Consider the following 18681-nt stretch of genomic DNA (forward strand, 5'->3'; position numbering starts at 1 on the left):
CATTAATCATTCTAAAATCATATTTTCTTTATTATGCAAATGAGCCAGGGCATTTGTTACCCCCCTCCCCTCTCCTTTCCCTGCTCATGTCTGCGTGTAATGTATAGTAAATCATTGCTAGTGTTTGTGCTTTATTTGCTACCTGATATGCTCTGTTCTTCTATACAAATGTGTAGCTGATGTCTGTGTCTCTCACATGTGTATAGGAAGAGAGAGCATGTCAGGTACTTTTGTAGCTGATGTCTCTGTCTCTCACATGTGTATACAGGGTCGGACTGGCCCACCGGAGGTCCAGTGGATCCTCCGGTGGGCCCCCGTTACCGCCACTACGGCAGGGGCCCCCATCCCTACATGAGGCCCCTGCCAGTGCGTAAGCAGCCACTCAAGTGCTGTCTTTAATGTAATGTGCAGCGCTTTGAAGCGCATTGTGCGTGCAACATGGCTGTTTTTTTGCCAGCACGCGTCGCACTGTGTCCCTGTTGCGCAGCAGCGTGATGATGTACTCACTCTGCCGTGCGTCTTGTTCCTGACGGTCGCACTGTAGCGGGGAGAAGAGAACGCGGGAGCGCTGCGAAAGATAAGTGAGTTTTGTTATTTTCACCTATTGCAGAAATAGCAGTACTGTGCTCTGTCCATATATACAGAATAGGAGTAGTAGTACTGTGCTGTGTCCATATATACAGAATAGGAGTAGTAGTACTGTGCTGTGTCCATAAATACAGGGTAGGAGTAGTAGTAGTGTGCTGTGCCCATATATACAGGATAGGAGTAGTAGTACTGTGCTGTGTCCATAAATACAGGGTAGGAGTAGTAGTAGTGTGCTGTGCCCATATATACAGGATAGGAGTAGTAGTAGTGTGCTGTGTCCATATATACAGGGTAAGAGTATTAATAGTGTGCTGTGTCCATGTATACAGGGTAGGAGTAGTAGTAGTAGTGTACTGTGTCCATATACGGTATATAGTATAGGAGTAGAAGTACTGTGCTGTACCATGTCCTATCTTTCTACGTAATACGGCAGCGTGCGCTGTATACTCCTATGGAGAGGGGCGGGCGCCAATGTATGCCCACCGTGCTACGGTACGGCGGACATACATCAAGGGCGTGTAGCCTTAGACTGTATAAATGAAATGATTCATTGGAAATTATTAAAGGGAATGATGTCCAATTTAATTCATTAGGTTTATCATATGATTTACTCAGGGGTGTGCATATAATATACCGAGGAGTCACAATGTAATATTTGATTTATGGAGAGCACAGTATGGTTTTTGTTACAGGGGTATGTTTGAAATTTGTTGGGGGCACAGTGTGGTCAGTTGTGTTGTGAGTAGTAAATATTATTTAGGACCACAGAGTGGGACATTGTTATCCAGGTGGCATTATGCTGTAGTGACGGTGATATTTTTAGTTGCACATTGTGGAGGTGTGCCACACAGAGATGAAGATATCTGATGGTAAATTCTCCAGTGATAAGAAAATAAAGGGAGAAGTCGTCCTGCAGTTCAGTACCCAAAGGAGAAGACGTGTGACATGTGAGGTGCTAAATCCCACTTCTGAGTCTGGTAACTGTAATTACTGACTAACTATCTAGACTATTCCTATAATGTCAGTGCCTAGTCTTCTTATGTGTTGCAGAGAATATACAAAGGAGGTTAAGGGTTATAGTTAGTTATTCTTGGTAAGTTAGTGCTAAGCACAATGCAGCCACTGTGAACTCCTGTGAAATGGGGAATATTTCTAGGTAGCGGTAAGGTGGGCCCCCAAAATCAATTCCTCTGGTGGGCCCAAGGCATCCCAGTCCAACCCTGTGTGTATAGGAGAAGAAAGCATGTCAGGTACTTGTGTAGCTAATGTCTGTGTCTCGCACATGTGTATAGGAGAAGAGAACATGTCAGGTACTTGTGTAGCTGATGTCTGAGTCTCTCACATGTGTATAGGAGAAGAGAGCATGTCATGTACTTGTGTATCTGATGTCTGTGTCTCGCACATGTGTATAGGAGAAGAGAGCATGTCAGGTACTTGTGTATCTGATGTCTGTGTCTCGCACATGTGTATAGGAGAAGAGAGCATGTCAGGTACTTGTGTAGCTGATGTCTGTCTCTCACATGTGTATAGGAGAAGAGAGCATGTCAGGTACTTGTGTAACTGATGTCTGTGTCTCTCACAAGTCTCTGATATTCTCTCTCCTCCTATACACATGTGAGAGACACAAACATCAGTTACACAAGTACCTGACATGCTCTCTCCTCCTATACACATGTGAGAGATACAGACATCAGTTACACAAGTACCTGGCATGCTCTGTTCTCCTATACACATGTGAGAGATACAGACATCAGTTACACAAGTACCTGGCATGCTCTGTTATATGCGCTGTTCCTATATACATGTGAGAGACACAGAAATCATCCACACAAGTACCTGACATGCTCTCTTCTCCTATACACATGTGAGAGACACAGACATCAGTTACACAAGTACCTGACATGCTCTGTTATATGCGCTGTTCCTATATACATGTGAGAGACACCGGAGTTCTGTGAGGATCTCTGAATGATCCAATGTTGTCCTATAAGACTGATGATGATAATTATAATCCACCTGTGTGTAATCAAGACTCCATATAGATACACCTGCTCTGTGATACTCTCAGGTTGTGTTTTACCAGTTCGCGACCGCCCGCCGTGTATTCATGGGTCGCGCTGCATGGAGAGGGCTAACGGGCTAGTACCGATCGCGGGTGTTATCACAGCGATGGCTGCCGGCAAAGCTGGCGGCAGCCTCAAAAAGATAGCGGTGCATGGGAGCCGCCATCTTACCTGGGATCGCCGCTCCCCGTGACGTCATCGGGGAGCGGCGATCCGTCTCCATGGTAGCCTAGGGTCTTCCGAAGACCCGAGGCTATTTCGTTTTTAACCCCTTCATTACAATGTGCTGATAGCACATTGTAATGAATGAAGAGGAAAATCCATATACTGCCATACTGTAGTATGGCAGTATATGATAGGATCGATCAGACAAGCTAGGGTTAAAGTACCCTAGGGAGTCTGAAAAATAGTAAAAATAAAAAAAAGTAAAAAAAAAAATTATAGTAAAAAAACCCAAAATTTCAAATCACCCCCCTTTCCCTAGAACTGACATAAATATAAATAAACAGTAAAAATCATAAACACATCAGATATCGACGAGTCCGAAAATGCCCGATCTTTCAAAATATGATAACGGTTTTTCAATGTGTTTAACCCCGTAACGGAAAATAGCGCCCAAAGTCGAAAATGGCACTTTTTTGCCATTTTGAAAAATATAAAAAAATCTATAAAAAGTGATCAAAAGGTCATACAGTCCTAAAAATGATATCATTGAAAACATTATCAAATTTAGCAAAAAATGACACCACCCACAGCTCCGTACACCAAAGTATAAAAAAAAGTTATTAGCGGCAGAAGTTGGCAAAATCAAAAAAATAATTTTTGTACAGGAGGTTTTAATTTTTGTAAATGTATGAAAACATTCTAAAACCTATACAAATTTGGTATCCCCTTAATCGTACCGACCCAAAGAATAAAGTAGACATGTCATTTGGGGCGCTCAATGAAAGACGTAATATCCAAGCCCACAAGAAAATGGCGCAAATGCGTTTTTTCACCATTTTCACTGCAGTTGGAATTTTTTTCCAAAAAAAGTTATAGATATTTGAAGGTGGGGAGTGAAAAATGGACATGAAAAAACAGGAAAGGGCCTGGTCCTTAACCCCTTAACGCTGAAGCCACTTTTCACCTTCCTGACACGGCCCATTTTTTCAAATCTGTCCTGTGTCACTATAAGTGGTTATAACTTCGGAACGCTTTAACATATCCAAGTGATTTTAAAATTGTTTTCTCGTGACACTTTGACTTTATGTTAGTTAAAAAATTTTGGTGGTATGTTTTGCATTTATTTATGAGAAAATCAGATATTTGGTGAAAATTTGGAAACATTCTTGATTTTTGAACTTCAAAATGTTCTACTTTTTCCATACATAGTCATAACCGCAAAAAAATGTAATAACTAACATTCACTAAATGTCTACTTTATGTGCACATGGTTTTTTATGCATATTCTTATTTTTGTAGGATGTTATGGGCCTTGGAACGTTAGGTGCGATTTTTCACATTTTCATAAAAAACGCAAAACCCTGCTATTGAGGGACCTGCTTAGGTTTCAAGTCACTTTGAGAGACCTAAATAAAAGTAAAACCCCATAAATTACCCCATTATAGAAACTAAACCCCTCAACGTACGTGAAACAACTTTTATGAAGTTTGTTAACCCTTTAATTGTTTTACAGGGGTTAAAACAAAATCGGATGATAGAAAAAAAGCATTGTTGTGAGAAAGCCAAAAAACGCTCTCCCAATAGGTCCTTGTGGCACCAGCTCCCACTTCTGCGACTCGGATCTCCACGTGACCAGCGTGTATGACAGGGAAAAATCCAAAGAAGTACACCGATCCAGCGCAAGGTAGTGAGGAAAATCTTTAGACTCTTTTTATTAGCTCCAGTATAGACAAGAGTACACTTACATGCGCTCCAGCACTGCGTCCACGGTATGGACTATAGCTTCTTGCCTACGCGTTTCGAGTGCGTTATGCACTCTAACTTATGGCTACCGCAGGTCTGGAAAGGACAGGTAATATACTATCCCGGACGTGCGTCAGTGAGACTGGGGAGTTGAACTCCACTTGCTCATTAGGGCGCGCGTGTATGCGGCGCAATTAGTGTCCTTTCCAGGTGTGCGGCAGTGTTTAAAAAACATAACTGTTTATTTATTTTGGTTAAAAACACTTGCACAATTCAAAAAATGTTAAAAACACTTGGAATGAACTATAGTCACATAGAAAGGATGGATACTGTTATCCGGTCGGTTGGTTTGCATAATTTCTGGGGATGCGTGTTTGCAAAGAACGGATCGGATAACTATCCTTCGCGTTTGAGAATAAAATACGGTGGAAATACAGGGGAAATAGCAGGAATAATATGTGTCGTCCCGGTATGTGAACTAAGTATGTGCGAGTTAATATGGAAAGGGGGGACGGCACAGGTCGGATCCACAAATTAATAGAGCATATAGTTTATACAATTTCTCCATGGGGGGGTCGAAAAAGTAAACCGAGTCACTTTCTATGTGACTATAGTTCATTCCAAGTGTTTTTAAAATTTTTTGAATTGTGCAAGTGCTTTTAACCAAAATAAATAAACAGTTATGTTTTTTAAACACTGCCGCACACCTGGAAAGGACACTAATTGCGCCGCATACACGCGCGCCCTAATGAGCAGGTGGAGTTCAACTCCCCAGTCTCACTGACGCACGTCCGGGACAGTATATTACCTGTCCTTTCCAGACCTGCGGTAGCCATAAGTTAGAGTGCATAATGCACTCGAAACGCGTAGGCAAGAAGCTATAGTCCATACCGTGGACGCAGTGCTGGAGCGCATGTAAGTGTACTCTTGTCTATACTGGAGCTAATAAAAAGAGTCTAAAGATTTTCCTCACTACCTTGCGCTGGATCGGTGTACTTCAACAAAATCGGATACAATTTTAAAAGTAAACTTTTTTGGCTAAATGAATGTGTTTTTCAAAAAATGTACAAATTCTCAGTGGATAAAATACCAAAACGCTCCACAAACTTTGATACCCAATCCCTCCCGCGTATAACAATACCCCATATGTGGTGGTAACCTGCTGTATGGGCACACGCCATGGCATCGAAGGGAAGCTGTGCCATTCAGAGCAGATTATGCATTGTCACTTTTTATTGGCTATACAATCTTTATTTTTTTGGCAATTTGGACATATAAGGGCTTATTTTTTGCGACATGAGACGCACTTTACAAATACTTCATTTTTGTGGGTCATTAGCTTATTGATAAGATTTTATTAACTCTTGAATGTATGGGTGAAAAGAAAATTGTCAATTTTGGTTTACTTTCTTTTGGTATTTTTTGGGGGTCGTACACCTTTCACTAAAAATACAATATTATCTTTATTCTACAGATCACTACGATTACGGTGATACCTCATTTATACAGTTTTTCATTTATTTTTACAATTTACTGGATAAAAACTAATATAGAGGAAATCTCATTTGTTTTTGCATCGCCATCTTTTCGGAGACGTAACTTTAATATTTTTTGGTTGACAGAGCTAGTTTAGGGCTTATTTTTTACATGTTGAGTTGTTCTTTTCAGTGGTACCATTTTGGCGCACATAACTTTTTTTGATCACTTTTTAGAACATTTTTGTGTAGAGATTTTATGAAAAATGTACATTTTTGGCGTGTTTTACGGGTTTTGTTTTTATGGCGTTCACCAAGCGGGTCCAATAATGTTTCTGAGTTATTGTACGGATAATGGAGATTTTGTGTTTTTTTCACTTTATTGCATGTGTATAGGGAATATTTGTGTTTAGGGGACTTTAACTTTATTTAATTAATTCTTTTTATTAAAAAATGATTTTATGTAATGTTTTTAACATTTTTTATTAACTTTTACAGGTTAGCTTGAACAAGCGATCCACTGATCACTTGTTCAAGCTCTTCTTCACATTACACAGTGTAATACAGATGTATTACACTGTGTAATGTAACACACTGAGCATGCTGCGCAACAGCGGCGTGTCAGGGGATAACACAGATTTCTCCGATCGCGGGTGTTAGAGACGAGTGTCGGCTATAATATATAGCCGACACCCGCAGCTTCTGGCACGGGCTCCGTTCTGGAGCCGGCGCCAGAAGCATGACGTACTATTACTGCATTTTGCAGGAACGCACCTCCCGCCATGCAGTAATAGTACGTCAAATGTCGGGAAGGGGTTAACCGGTTAAAGCGCAGAGAGCATCATGAAGACCAAGGTAGGTCCGTGATACTGTTGTGGAGAAGCCGGATTTGGATACAAAAAGATTTCACAAACTCTTAACATCCTGAGGAACACTATGCAAGCGATCATATTGAAATGGAAGGAGTATCAGACCACTGCAAATCTACCAAGACTCAGCCATCTCTCTAAACTTTCATCTCAAACAAGGAGAAGACTGATCAGAGATGCAGCCAAGAGGCCCATAATCTGGCATTTATGGAAGAGTGCCAAGAAGAAAGCCATTTCTCAAAGATATCCATCAAAAGTCTTGTTTAAAGTTTGCCACAAGCCACCTGGGAGACACCAAACATGTGGAAGAAGATGTTCTGGTCAGATGAAACCAGAATGAAACTTTTTGGCCACAACGCCAAATAATGGGGCAGATTTATCAAGCTGTCTGAAAGTCAGAATATTTCTAGTTGCCCATGGCAACCAATCACAGCTCAGCTTTCATTTTACCAGTGCTCATGAATATTTTAAAGGAGAGCTGTGATTGGTTGCCATGGGCAACTAGAAATATTCTGACTTTCAGACAGCTTAATAAATCTGCCCCAATATGTCAGGAGTAAAATCTACACAGCTTATCACCCTGAACACTCCATCCCCACTATCACACATGGTGGTGACAGCATCATGGTTTGGGCCTGCTTTTCTTCAAAATTTCAATTTTATATCTTTATGTTTGAAGCCTGAAATGTGGCAAAAGGTTGAAATGTTCAAGGGGGCCGAATACTTTCGCAAAGTACTGTACTGAAAGAGGTTTGCCCATGAAAGAAAATTCTCAAATAGCAATCCCCTAGTGATATTAACACAATAAAGATAATTTGAACCCTTTACTTTACACTTTTAATCAGTTTTATTGCTGTTTTAGCTCCTATCACTCCCTAGGCTGCTCAGTGTACGATTCCAGAGTGTGGCCGGGGACTCTCTACGCAGACACATTATGATTCCTCTAGTTCGTAACCTGAAAATGTGGTTAGATTATCAGGGGACAGGTTTATATACACTTTCATTTACCTTCTGAACAGGGCCGGCTCCAGGTTTCAGTGGGCCCCTGGGCGACAGAGCCTCAGTGGGCCCCTTAGCAGTGAAATGTGGTGGCATTAAAAACGCAGAATCTTAATATACAAATATTAATATACAACCCCCCCAGCTCCATTAATTAATATACACCCCCAGGCTCCATTAATTAATATATACCCCCCCAGGCTCCAATCAATATACACCCCCCCCAGGCCCCATTCATTAATATATCCCGCAGGCCCCATTCATTAATATATACACCCCCCGGGCTCCATTAATTAATATGTACCCCCCAGGCTCCATTCATTAATATGTACCCCCTCAGGCTCCATTCATTAATATGTACCCCCTCAGGCTCCATTCATTAATATATATCCCCGGGCTCCATTCATTAATATGTACCCCCCCAGGCTCCATTCATTAATATGTACCCCCCCAGGCTCCATTCATTAATATGTACCCCCCCAGGCTCCATTCATTAATATGTACCCCCTCAGGCTCCATTCATTAATATATATCCCTCAGGCTCCATTAATTAATATATACCCCCCCCCCCCCCGGGCTCCATTCATTAATATATACCCCCCCCCCCCGGGCTCCATTAATTAATATATACCCCCCAGGCTCCATTAATTAATATATACCCCCCAGGCTCCATTCAGTAATATACCCCCCAGGCTCCATTCAGTAATATACATTAATTAATTAAATGCACATTATTAGTGGGCAGAAAAAAATAAACGCCAACTTACCTCAAGGGCTGCATGCAATTTCTTCTTCATCTCTTCTGGGGCTCGCCGCTCTTCTGCTACATCTTCAGCACAGCGTCTTCTGTGCAGCACCAGGGACGCTGGCGGCGTGAGGTCATAACATCGGCCAGCGTCCTGCACAGTGATAGACGCTCTGCTCCAGAAATACATTGGCGGCGCCGATGCAATAGTATTCTGTGAGTGTCCACTTGCGGTGCGGCCCCCCTGTCAGCCGCTCCGGCAGTGTGAATGAGGCGCTTCTCTCAATTACATCGGCAACAAGCATGCCGATGTAATTGAGTATGCTCATCTTGCCAGTGTGTGCTGTGGGCCCCTCTGAGACCTCGGGGGCTCCGGCACTCGCCCGGCTAAGCCGGGTGCTGGCGCCGGCCATGCTTCTGAACATTGTACTAGTATCTGACACATAGAAAGAGAGATAAGGACAGATCAGAGATGATGAGATCCATGAGATGCCTACACACAATGACACAGTCAGCTCTCTGCTATTCTACAACACACTGCTAGATCTGCTATGCCTTCCTCCCCCTCCCCAGATAAAGAACTCATCTGTCTGTTCTGCCATCTTTTTGAAGCCGTTGGCAGCATTGCCGGCGGTGATCGGCGGGAAAACACCTGCGATCGGTGCTAGCATTGATCGCAGGTGATACCAGTAAGCCTTTGCTGCAATATCACCCCCAGACGAAGGCTAGCGCCGAAACGTGCGTCGGGGAATTTATCCATGGCAGACGGGAGGTACACCATGACTATGGGTATGTTAACATATTAACATTTATAGGTTGATACTGTTCGCACTTGGTACACTTTCTTGCATGTATTTGCACAACAGTTCACCACCAGATATGTGACAGCTCATATACTGTGTAATGTGACCTTATATTATTGTACACCCTACCTCTCATTATTGTCCTATATGTTTTTAATGCTCCTATGTGATATTCTTATTGACCTTTTGTGATCTACCACTGTTGATCTTGTTCATGCATTGTCATGTTTTATCTAAATTGAGTACGCAAAATTATATTTTTGGTTAAACTGGCTAAGTGTTTCGCTTGTAGGTGTATACTTTGCTGCAATATGCAGCAAAGACTTATCGGCTATGGAGAGGGCTCGGCCCGCGAACCCTCTCCATGCACTGGGCCCTAGCAAGTCGGGAATGGGATAGGGCCTAACTTGCTGATCAGTGGGGGTCTCAGTGATGAGACTGTTGAAGGAGATGTCAGCTTCCCCCAAGACACCACTAGAAGATGCTGGATAAAGACTATTTCTCTTTATGTGTTTCTAATTTCTCTGTGACAAAACAACAATATGGCACCAGTCGGCTAAACTTGCTGACTGTTTAAAACTTCACTAGCTAGTAGCCAAGTGTTAAGATTAGATAAGTTGTGTACCTGTCAGCAATAACAAAATGGCAAATATACATTATGTAAAGTATGTATTTGGAGATGATCAGTAACCTATGAAATGTATTACACTATTGTAGTAGTGAATCAGAAGTTGGATTGAAAATTAACCAGAGGTGTTATGGTAATAGCCAATGATAAGCTATTGTTCAAGTGTATAACTAATCATGCTAATAGTTAAGATGTTACACCCTGCTTAAAGATGTATAAATAAAGGGGTTTGAGACACCCACAATTGGGAATTTTGCTGAGTTCTACACCTGCCTGTTGAGCTCCGTTATTCCTCTGTCGCAACGTAATTCACCTACAGCACATGACCAGATCTCCTGTGTGGCAGACCTTATCTGCTTCAACAGAGTCCAACGTACTTCCATCAGACTAAGGCTATATTCACACTGCCGTTGCCTGCCTGTACCGTACCGTAGCGGGCAACGGCAGTGTACGGGAAGAGGAGGAGGAGGTGAGCGCAGCTCACCCCCGCCCCTCTCCATAGCAACCTATGGCGCACGGCGCCGTATTACGGGAAAGGATAGGACAGGTCCTATCTTTTTCCCGGGTACGGAACGGTACGGTGCCGCACGTGTGCGGCACCATACCGCTCCCGTAGGGTGCCGTGCGCCAATTGCTGCCTATGGGGGACGTATATCGGCCGTATATACGTCGGCCGTATATACGTCCCCCATACGTTAGTGTGAATGTAGACTAATGGAGCAGACGGCCGCACATGACCGTTCTGCTTCATTAATCTCTATGGAGCGTATGTAAATTTTATGTAATCTGTTATGTTCTGTTTAGGCAGGGATCCGTTATCTATTCGCTTTTTTGACAGAAAAAAAGACAGAGGCTGCAGTACTTTTCTCTGTTTGAATAAAAACCCATGGATAACTCATCCATGGCAAAAGTAACCCTAATGGATGACAAAATTTACATTGATGGCAATGGGATATGTTAAACCTCTATTCTTCACCTTTTTAACGGAACAGTAGTTTGAAATGAACCTAGACGCATACATCTTAGGATGCAAAAAACGTGACGTGAACCAATCATTCCTATCTAAATCACAAATGCGCCCCCTGTATGTCACTGCAGTTACTGCACACTTCCGCCCTCTAGGCCGCGCACTGAACGGAAAGTCAATGGCGGATACTTGTCACATGACCGCGGGGGAACACGTGACCCGGGCATCCTCTCATCCCTAGCAGGACAGCCGTCCCTACACATGAGCCCTTGAGGTCAGGCCGGCCGGGAAGCCGTAAGTTGCGCCTGTTTCTGCGTCTTCTTCATAAGAGCCGGTGTGAGATGCGGCTGGACTGAAGGAAGCCGTAAAGCGCGCTGGCCGGAGTTTTGGCGGTACGGAGCGGTGACAGCACGGCGTTATACCGCCAAATCCCTCCAGCGAGTGACGTGCGGCTCTTCCGTGACTCTGCTTCCACCTTCTGGAGAAATAATGTGGATATTGGGACCCCATGTCGCACATCTATGAAGACAGGCAGACGATGATTGCAGCAGGGGATTTGCAGGAGTTCGTTCCCTTTGGCCGTGACTACAGCAAGCAGCACCCCAATGCCCTGAACCTCCAGCTGCGGCAGCTGCAGCCCGCCTCTGAGCTCTGGTCCTCTGACGGGGCTGCGGGCCTAGTGGGATCCCTGCGGGAAGTCACCATCCATGAGAAGCACAAGGTACACGGCTGCCTGACCCCTGACCTTATACGTGATCAGTCTGGAGCCTCACAGATTTAAGATATCCTTATGGAAAAGGGATGAACAGTTCAATAAAAAAGTATTTTCTGTACACTACAAAAATCTCCATAACACAGACATAAGAATGATAGTCAGTCTATGCTTAGGAGGTACATGATGATCCTCCACCGCTGATTGTGCTGAAAATATTGCCCAAAAAGTTCTATATGCAGGTCTATATTGTGTCCATTATACAGACCCCATAATAACCTGCTCCTATAAGAGTAAAATTCGGAGTACGAGCCAGTAATAAGTAAGGATACATTCACATGACCACTAAATAAACCACTTCTGCCTCCCCCCAGGGTCTCCAACTGTGTCTTACAGCCGGACACCTGGTCCTGCTCCCATGATTATTCTGGAGCTGAAGAAACTGGAGCTATGACGAAAGATTACGCTACTAGAAGATTACTAGAACCATGCCCGCAGTGCAGTTGGATTGAGTCCAACACAATGGAGCGCATTTACTTAGAAAGTAGGAAACTGCATTGAAAGTGCTATTTCTGTGTATAATGCTGGGTGCAGCCAGAAATCAGGAATCTGTCGCTTTCCCGCTCTGGCCCAACAGAGTTCACCATCTTTTCTGTGGTGCGTCGTTAGCATAGGGCGTATGACACAATTTGCAAGCTAAATATGGCGCTCTGTCAGAATCAGTCAGTCTGACCGACGGCACGCCCCCTTATTTATGTTGCATGGAGGATAGCGTAGCTGCGCCACAATCCCAGCACAGAAATGTGCGGTGCAAAGCCCTTAGTAATAGTGCCCCAATGTTTATCCAATGTGCGTAACCTGCCTAATACTGTGCACACACATGCATACATGAAATACATATGATACACTTGTATTGTGCACACATACACTAATAGATGGCACAGTCCCTTCCATACATTTACCCCTTGTACTGGAGGCTGAAGTCTTCTCCATAGAGCCAAGGATGACTTAATGGATGTGGTTGCTAGTATTGTACTGTACGTTCTGCCTTTGAGCTGCTACAGACTTTGGTCTAATATCTTCCCTATAATCTCATAAATTTTCCTCTGGTGCTCAGGAAAGTTGGCAGTTAAGGAAAGGTGTAGGTGATCCCAGTGAAGATGTGGAATATGATGAAGAACTGTACGTTGCTGGGAACGTTGTCCTCTGGAGCAAAGGGAGTAAACTTCACGCATCTGCAGTGTATAAAGCCTTCACAGTTGACAGCCCAGTTGTCCAGGTACATTACTTGATTATTTCTACCATTTCTTTTTATGTGCAAACCATAGATTTTGTGAAACGCTATACCATTTTTATTTTAGGCTCTTGTTTGAATTATAATCTGTGTCTTAAGTTCTGTAATTTTTAAATATTTTGTGTTACTGATGTGTTTCTTTCTTGCAGGCTCTGTGGTGTGACTTTACTGTATTTGGTGATAAATTCGAAAATGAAGAATGTAAGTACAAAAACGGAAGGTATTATTGAGAGATGCAAATAATATCAGGGGGGGGGTGTGTGGTTTCCTCAGGCATATGTAAAGGCGCCAAGGAGAGCAGGAGGGGTGACCCTCTCCATAGAGATCCATGATGTATGGGCCGTAACACGGGGAAAGATGGGACATGTCCTATCTTTTTCCTGTGTAGGGTGGCACACGGGTGCGGCACCGTATCGCTCCATGCTCCTATGGGGGACATATGTACGGCCGCAAGCTTCTGGTCGTACATATATCCACAATATGTTCGTGGTCTTTAAGGTTTGCTAGGACTTCTCCCTCATCCCCCAAAGACCTGTTGTAAAGACTATAATGGCAGCTCTGTTTGTAATATCTGTAAAATTAAAAATGCAAGGAGTGCAGTTTGTGAAGGCGGAGCAATGTTTTATCATTTTCTTAGGTGAAGATAAAGTAGAAAAATGCATCTGTATCCTGCAAGGCTCCTGTATCAATGTCCACAACACAGAAGGGAAGGATTATATTGCACCACTGCCATTTCAGGTAGGCAACAGTGAATTTCCTGTGTGCAATTCTTTACCCCTTCATGACCTATGGTCATTGGCGCCTGAATGTTCAGGTTAATTTTTGATGTCCTGCTAAGCAACATCTCTGAAAAAGCTTTACATATCATAATAATTTTTACTTTTGTTTTTTTTTTCATGGCATATGAGACTTTAACTTGATAGGTTAGTTTATTTGATTGTATATATTTTTTTTTTCTTTATAAAATTTGCCGATAATTGACTACAAATGTGAAAAAATAAGCTTTTTGTCATTTTTCCAATTAAATTTTTTTTAAATAAGTAGTAACATTTACCAAAATAAGTTATAAATATGTATAGCTTTATTCCTGCACCCTTTCCCATGCTCAACTACAGTTGCAAAGGGTGCATGTACTTCTGCAAAGTGAAAGTCTCCTGTGGGGGGGCACACTTCAAACGCTTAGATCTCCTGAACCCTTGCATGTAGAAACACAATTTGTGTCATATTGAACAAGAGAGTCTCCTCTTTAATATGAGATAAAGATATGGATTCATGAATGGGAACCTGTCATCTTCATTTTCACTAAAGACAGGATGTAGAAACCCATCACACCTGCAGTGCAAAAATGCCTTTCTGCGTTTTTATAAGCATTTGCTTTACAATATAATAGTGTTATAACTTACCCTGACAAAATCCTCTGTGTAGTCACACGGGTTGTGCTTTGGTTTGGATGCATTTCAAAAAACAACACGTAAATTGTCTGCACTGCAGGCTGCCTCCATCTTTGTGCACCTGTACAGCTCTTCCCTCCCCCACTGATGTCAGCTCACCTGATTTCACTTCAAAATGGTGGTAATTAATATACCATACTGGGAAGCTGGGGAAAAAAATTCCAAATGCACAGAAATTGGTGAAAAAAACGCATTTGTGCCGTATTCTTGTGGGCTTCGATTTTACGGATTTCACTCTACGCCCCAAATGACATGTCTCCTTTATTTTTTGGGTCGGTATGATAACGGGGATTCCAAATTTGTATAAGTTTTATAATGTTTTCATACATAACCAAAAATTTAAAAAACCTCCTGTACACTGGCGCTATTAACTTTTTTATACTTTGGTGTACAGAGCTTTGGGTGGTGTCGTTTCTTGCGACTTTTGATGATGTTTTCAATGTTATCATTTTTAGGACTGTATGACCTTTTGATCACTTTTTATAGAATTTTGTATATTTTTTAAAATGGCAAAGTGGCATTTTCAACTTTGGGTGCTATTTTCCGTTACGGGGTTAAACGCAGTTAAAAACCTTTATTATATTTTTATAGATCGGGCATTTCGGACGCGGCGATACCTAATGTGTTTATGATTTTTACTGTTTATTTATATTAATATCAATTCTAGGGAAAGGGGGTGATTTGAATTTTTATGTTTCTTTATTATTTTTTTAAATTAGTTTTACAATTTTTCAGACTCCCTAGGATACTTTAACCCTAGGTTGTCTGATCGATCCCATCATATACTGCCATACTACAGTATGGCAGTATATGGGGATTTTCCTCCTCATTCATTACAATGTGCTGATAGCGCATTGTAATAAAGGGGTTAAAACGAGAGCCTCGGTAGACCGTCATTGCAATGACGTCACGGGGTGCGACGATCCTAGGCAAGATGGCCGCCGGCAGCAATCGGTGGGTAAACAATCGCGATTGGTGCTAGCCGATGAGCCCTCTCCATGCACCTGCACCAGGCATGTGACGCAATACAACGTCACATGTCGGTAAAGGATTAATTGTGCTTTCTCGAATTTCCTTTTATGTGAAGTCTCATCTGTTTTCTCACCTCATTTTCACATGAGTTGAGTCAAGTTTGTGGCTCAGGTGGAGTGTCACTTCAGAAGTCCATATCTTCTATAGTATGTGTGTCATAAAAAGACACCTCTCATCAGACTTGTGGTTCTGTGATCTACAAAACCAGAGATGCAGACAATTTGAGTCATAGTTGGAAATGCAAGCTGCAGATTAAAGGAAACCTACCACTTTAAAATGACCCTTCTGACCCACAAATACCTTAAGCTAGCTCAGGATGAGCTGATGCCGAACCATATTTTCAATTAAACCAGAAACCGCTGTATTTGTAGAAAAATGATTTTGTTGTGGTAGTAAAATCTGTCTTTGGCGCTTCTGTAAGCGTCATGCGGCGCGCACCCCGGACCCTGCTCCGTGGTCACGCTCTCGTCAGCGCCGCTCCCGTCACTAATTTTGCAGTGCCCGAGAGCCGGTGACGTCACCGAGCTCTCGGGCACACTAGCGCATGCGCACCACCTCCTCCCGGCGCGTCGCGGCCGGATCCCATTGCGCATGCGCGAAGTCCCGAAGCCTCGTAGTATTGCGAGGCTTCGGAGAGAAGACCGAGAAGACCACCTCCACTATGCTCGCCGCTATACTTCGCCCATGCGCAATGGGATCCGGCCGCGACGCGCCAGGAGGAGGTGGTGCGCATGCGCTAGTGTGCCCGAGAGCTCGGTGACGTCACCGGCTCTCGGGCACTGCAAAATTAGTGACGGGAGCGGCGCTGACGAGAGCGTGACCGCGGAGCAGGGTCCGGGGTGCGCGCCGCATGACGCTTACAGAAGCGCCGAAGACAGATTTTACTACCACAACAAAATCATTTTTCTACAAATACAGCGGTTTCTGGTTTAATTGAAAATATGGTTCGGCATCAGCTCATCCTGAGCTAGCTTAAGGTATTTGTGGGTCAGAAGGGTCATTTTAAAGTGGTAGGTTTCCTTTAAGATCCAGTTTTCTCCTATTATTTTTTTTTTTAACTGACTGTTCAATTCTGTAGCTCACAAAAGCATAAGCTTGATTGGATCTAAATGATGAGATTCTTATCTTTAACCCCGTAAGGACTAAGCCCGATTTATCAAAACTGCCTGTGTCAAGTTATAACTTCGGATGACTTTGGATTGGAAGGAAAGGAGCGTCTATTGGCGGATTTTGCTGGAACAGATTTCAGGCGCTACGTCGCATTGGCTGAGCCTCTAATATAGTAGGGCAGTAAAAAGCTCCAAAGGGTGGATCCATTTTAAAAACGGTGCCCCTCAATGATTGCAGTAACACTTTATTTGGGGGATGCAATACCCTCTTGTTTAGCCTTTAGTAGTTTCTATTCAGTAATTGATTTTTACGTTTTTGGCATAGCCTAGTTACTTATGTTCTGTGGGTCAGTACGGTTACGGTGATATCCCATTTGTATAGCTGTTTTGACTTGTTCTACTAAATAACTCATTTGGAGAGAAAAATCCTTTAATTTTGCATCGCCGTCTACTAAGCAGCGTAATATTTTGTTGATTGAGCTTTTTTTTAGGGCTTATTTTTTGCGGGATGACTTGTACTTTTTATTATCATTAGACTGCCATGCTGAAGTATGGCAATGCATATGCATAGGCTGACAACTGCACTACTGGTCAGACAAGGCATGTCTGACCGTGGCGCCTAAAGGCTAAAACAGCTGGGATCAAGACTGTAGTGATCCCGGCTGCTCGTGCAGAGGCTCAACTATCACATACTCTGCTTCTGAGCCTGTGCGATCCACATGACATTGGGGAAACGTCATGGTGGCCCAAACAGAAGCTCACCATGATGTTCCCCAACGTCAGTGGCTTAAGGGGTTAATATTACACAAAAAGTTTTTTTCTAGGTGCGTCTGAAGTGACAATCTCCTTGCAGCCACTAAACTTGACTCATGTCATAGGAAAATGGGATGCGAAGAGTCATATTTGCCTGACTTTGGGGGAGATTTCTAATAAGAGTGAACATAACATTTCATATTCTACCTACGGGGGCTTGTAATCTAGTGGACTAAAAGCTTGTGAGCGGTTCCCTTTTAGCTACGCTTGCAGATGTATGCATTGAACAGTACCTTTTTATATATTACCTGTGAAATCAAAAACTGCATGTGTTGTGTGTGTTTTTTTTTTTTTTTTTATTATGTGGTATTTTCTCTTTGGACTACATTCACATGACATTTTACGAAGGGTGTGCACCAGGAATGCTCCTGGTGTATACACTGAACACCAGTTTTAGGCACCCTTTTTTATCTCCGTGTGACCAGTACATTGTATACTGTGGAAATGTCTTTCCATCTTGCTCAGAATATATATGCAGTTGTATTGCTTTTCTCCCCGAGTGATGTCACTGTCCATTACAGTTATGTCACGTGGGAGACACACTGAACGTCAGTCACAGCCAATCACTGCATACTGATGATGTTCAACTTCCACTTTTGGGTAGGGACGGGGAGACAATGTATGTGACTGTATGATTATACAGGGGTATATGTCATTGTCCTCTGTTGTAAGGGCATGTCAGGAATCCTGAAATCCGCATATTCTTATGAGATGTGAATGTAACCTTACGGATATCATGTGGACTTGATAATTTTTCCACACAAATCTCCATTTCCACAATTAGTTTCTGGTTTTCATTGCTGATGCTGACAAATGACCTCTTCCACTAGCACCTTTGCCAATCCCAAGACCTCTCATTGGTGACACAGTAGTTGCAGATGACATCTTGCAGCGCACAACATGGACCAGCGAGGAGACCTGCCACTGTGCAGTGTATGCCTAGGTTTATGGTTGTAGCCATCCCACCGTTGAACATTTTGCTTTCCATGGATATGCACTTTAAGCCACAGGGAAAGACTTACTATTACATTTTTATTAGTAAAGCATGTCAACTTTATTTTTATAATTTTTTTTTACATTTCTTAGGTTGCTAATGTCTGGCCCACAAAATATGGCTTATTATTTGAGCGCAACAACTACTCGCATGAAGTGCCACTAAGTCCACCAAGGTTTGTGCTGTTGACCCCTATACCATGATATCTATCCATAAATATTAATGAAGATT

General features: G+C 42.8%; 2 protein-coding genes across 2 annotated transcripts in view; one reads left to right on the top strand and one right to left on the bottom strand.

The window, feature by feature from the left end:
- MERTK (MER proto-oncogene, tyrosine kinase) overlaps nucleotides 1-11342 on the bottom strand; it is a 97165-nt gene extending 85823 nt beyond the window's left edge. The window contains exon 1 of the mRNA XM_072141218.1: nucleotides 11235-11342. Within this exon, the coding sequence (XP_071997319.1) occupies nucleotides 11235-11280 (46 nt within the window). The 5' untranslated portion in view covers nucleotides 11281-11342. The remainder of the gene's footprint in view (nucleotides 1-11234) is intronic.
- An 84-nt stretch (nucleotides 11343-11426) lies between these two features.
- The window catches only part of ANAPC1 (anaphase promoting complex subunit 1), a 69478-nt gene continuing 62223 nt past the window's right edge, over nucleotides 11427-18681 (top strand). Inside the window, exons 1-5 of the mRNA XM_072141216.1 lie at nucleotides 11427-11766; nucleotides 12875-13036; nucleotides 13201-13252; nucleotides 13689-13789; nucleotides 18543-18625. Of these exons, the coding sequence (XP_071997317.1) occupies nucleotides 11554-11766; nucleotides 12875-13036; nucleotides 13201-13252; nucleotides 13689-13789; nucleotides 18543-18625 (611 nt within the window). The 5' untranslated portion in view covers nucleotides 11427-11553. The remainder of the gene's footprint in view (nucleotides 11767-12874; nucleotides 13037-13200; nucleotides 13253-13688; nucleotides 13790-18542; nucleotides 18626-18681) is intronic.

The sequence above is a fragment of the Engystomops pustulosus genome, chromosome 3 (genome assembly GCF_040894005.1).
Source record: "Engystomops pustulosus chromosome 3, aEngPut4.maternal, whole genome shotgun sequence".
NCBI classification, from domain to species: Eukaryota; Metazoa; Chordata; class Amphibia; order Anura; family Leptodactylidae; genus Engystomops; species Engystomops pustulosus.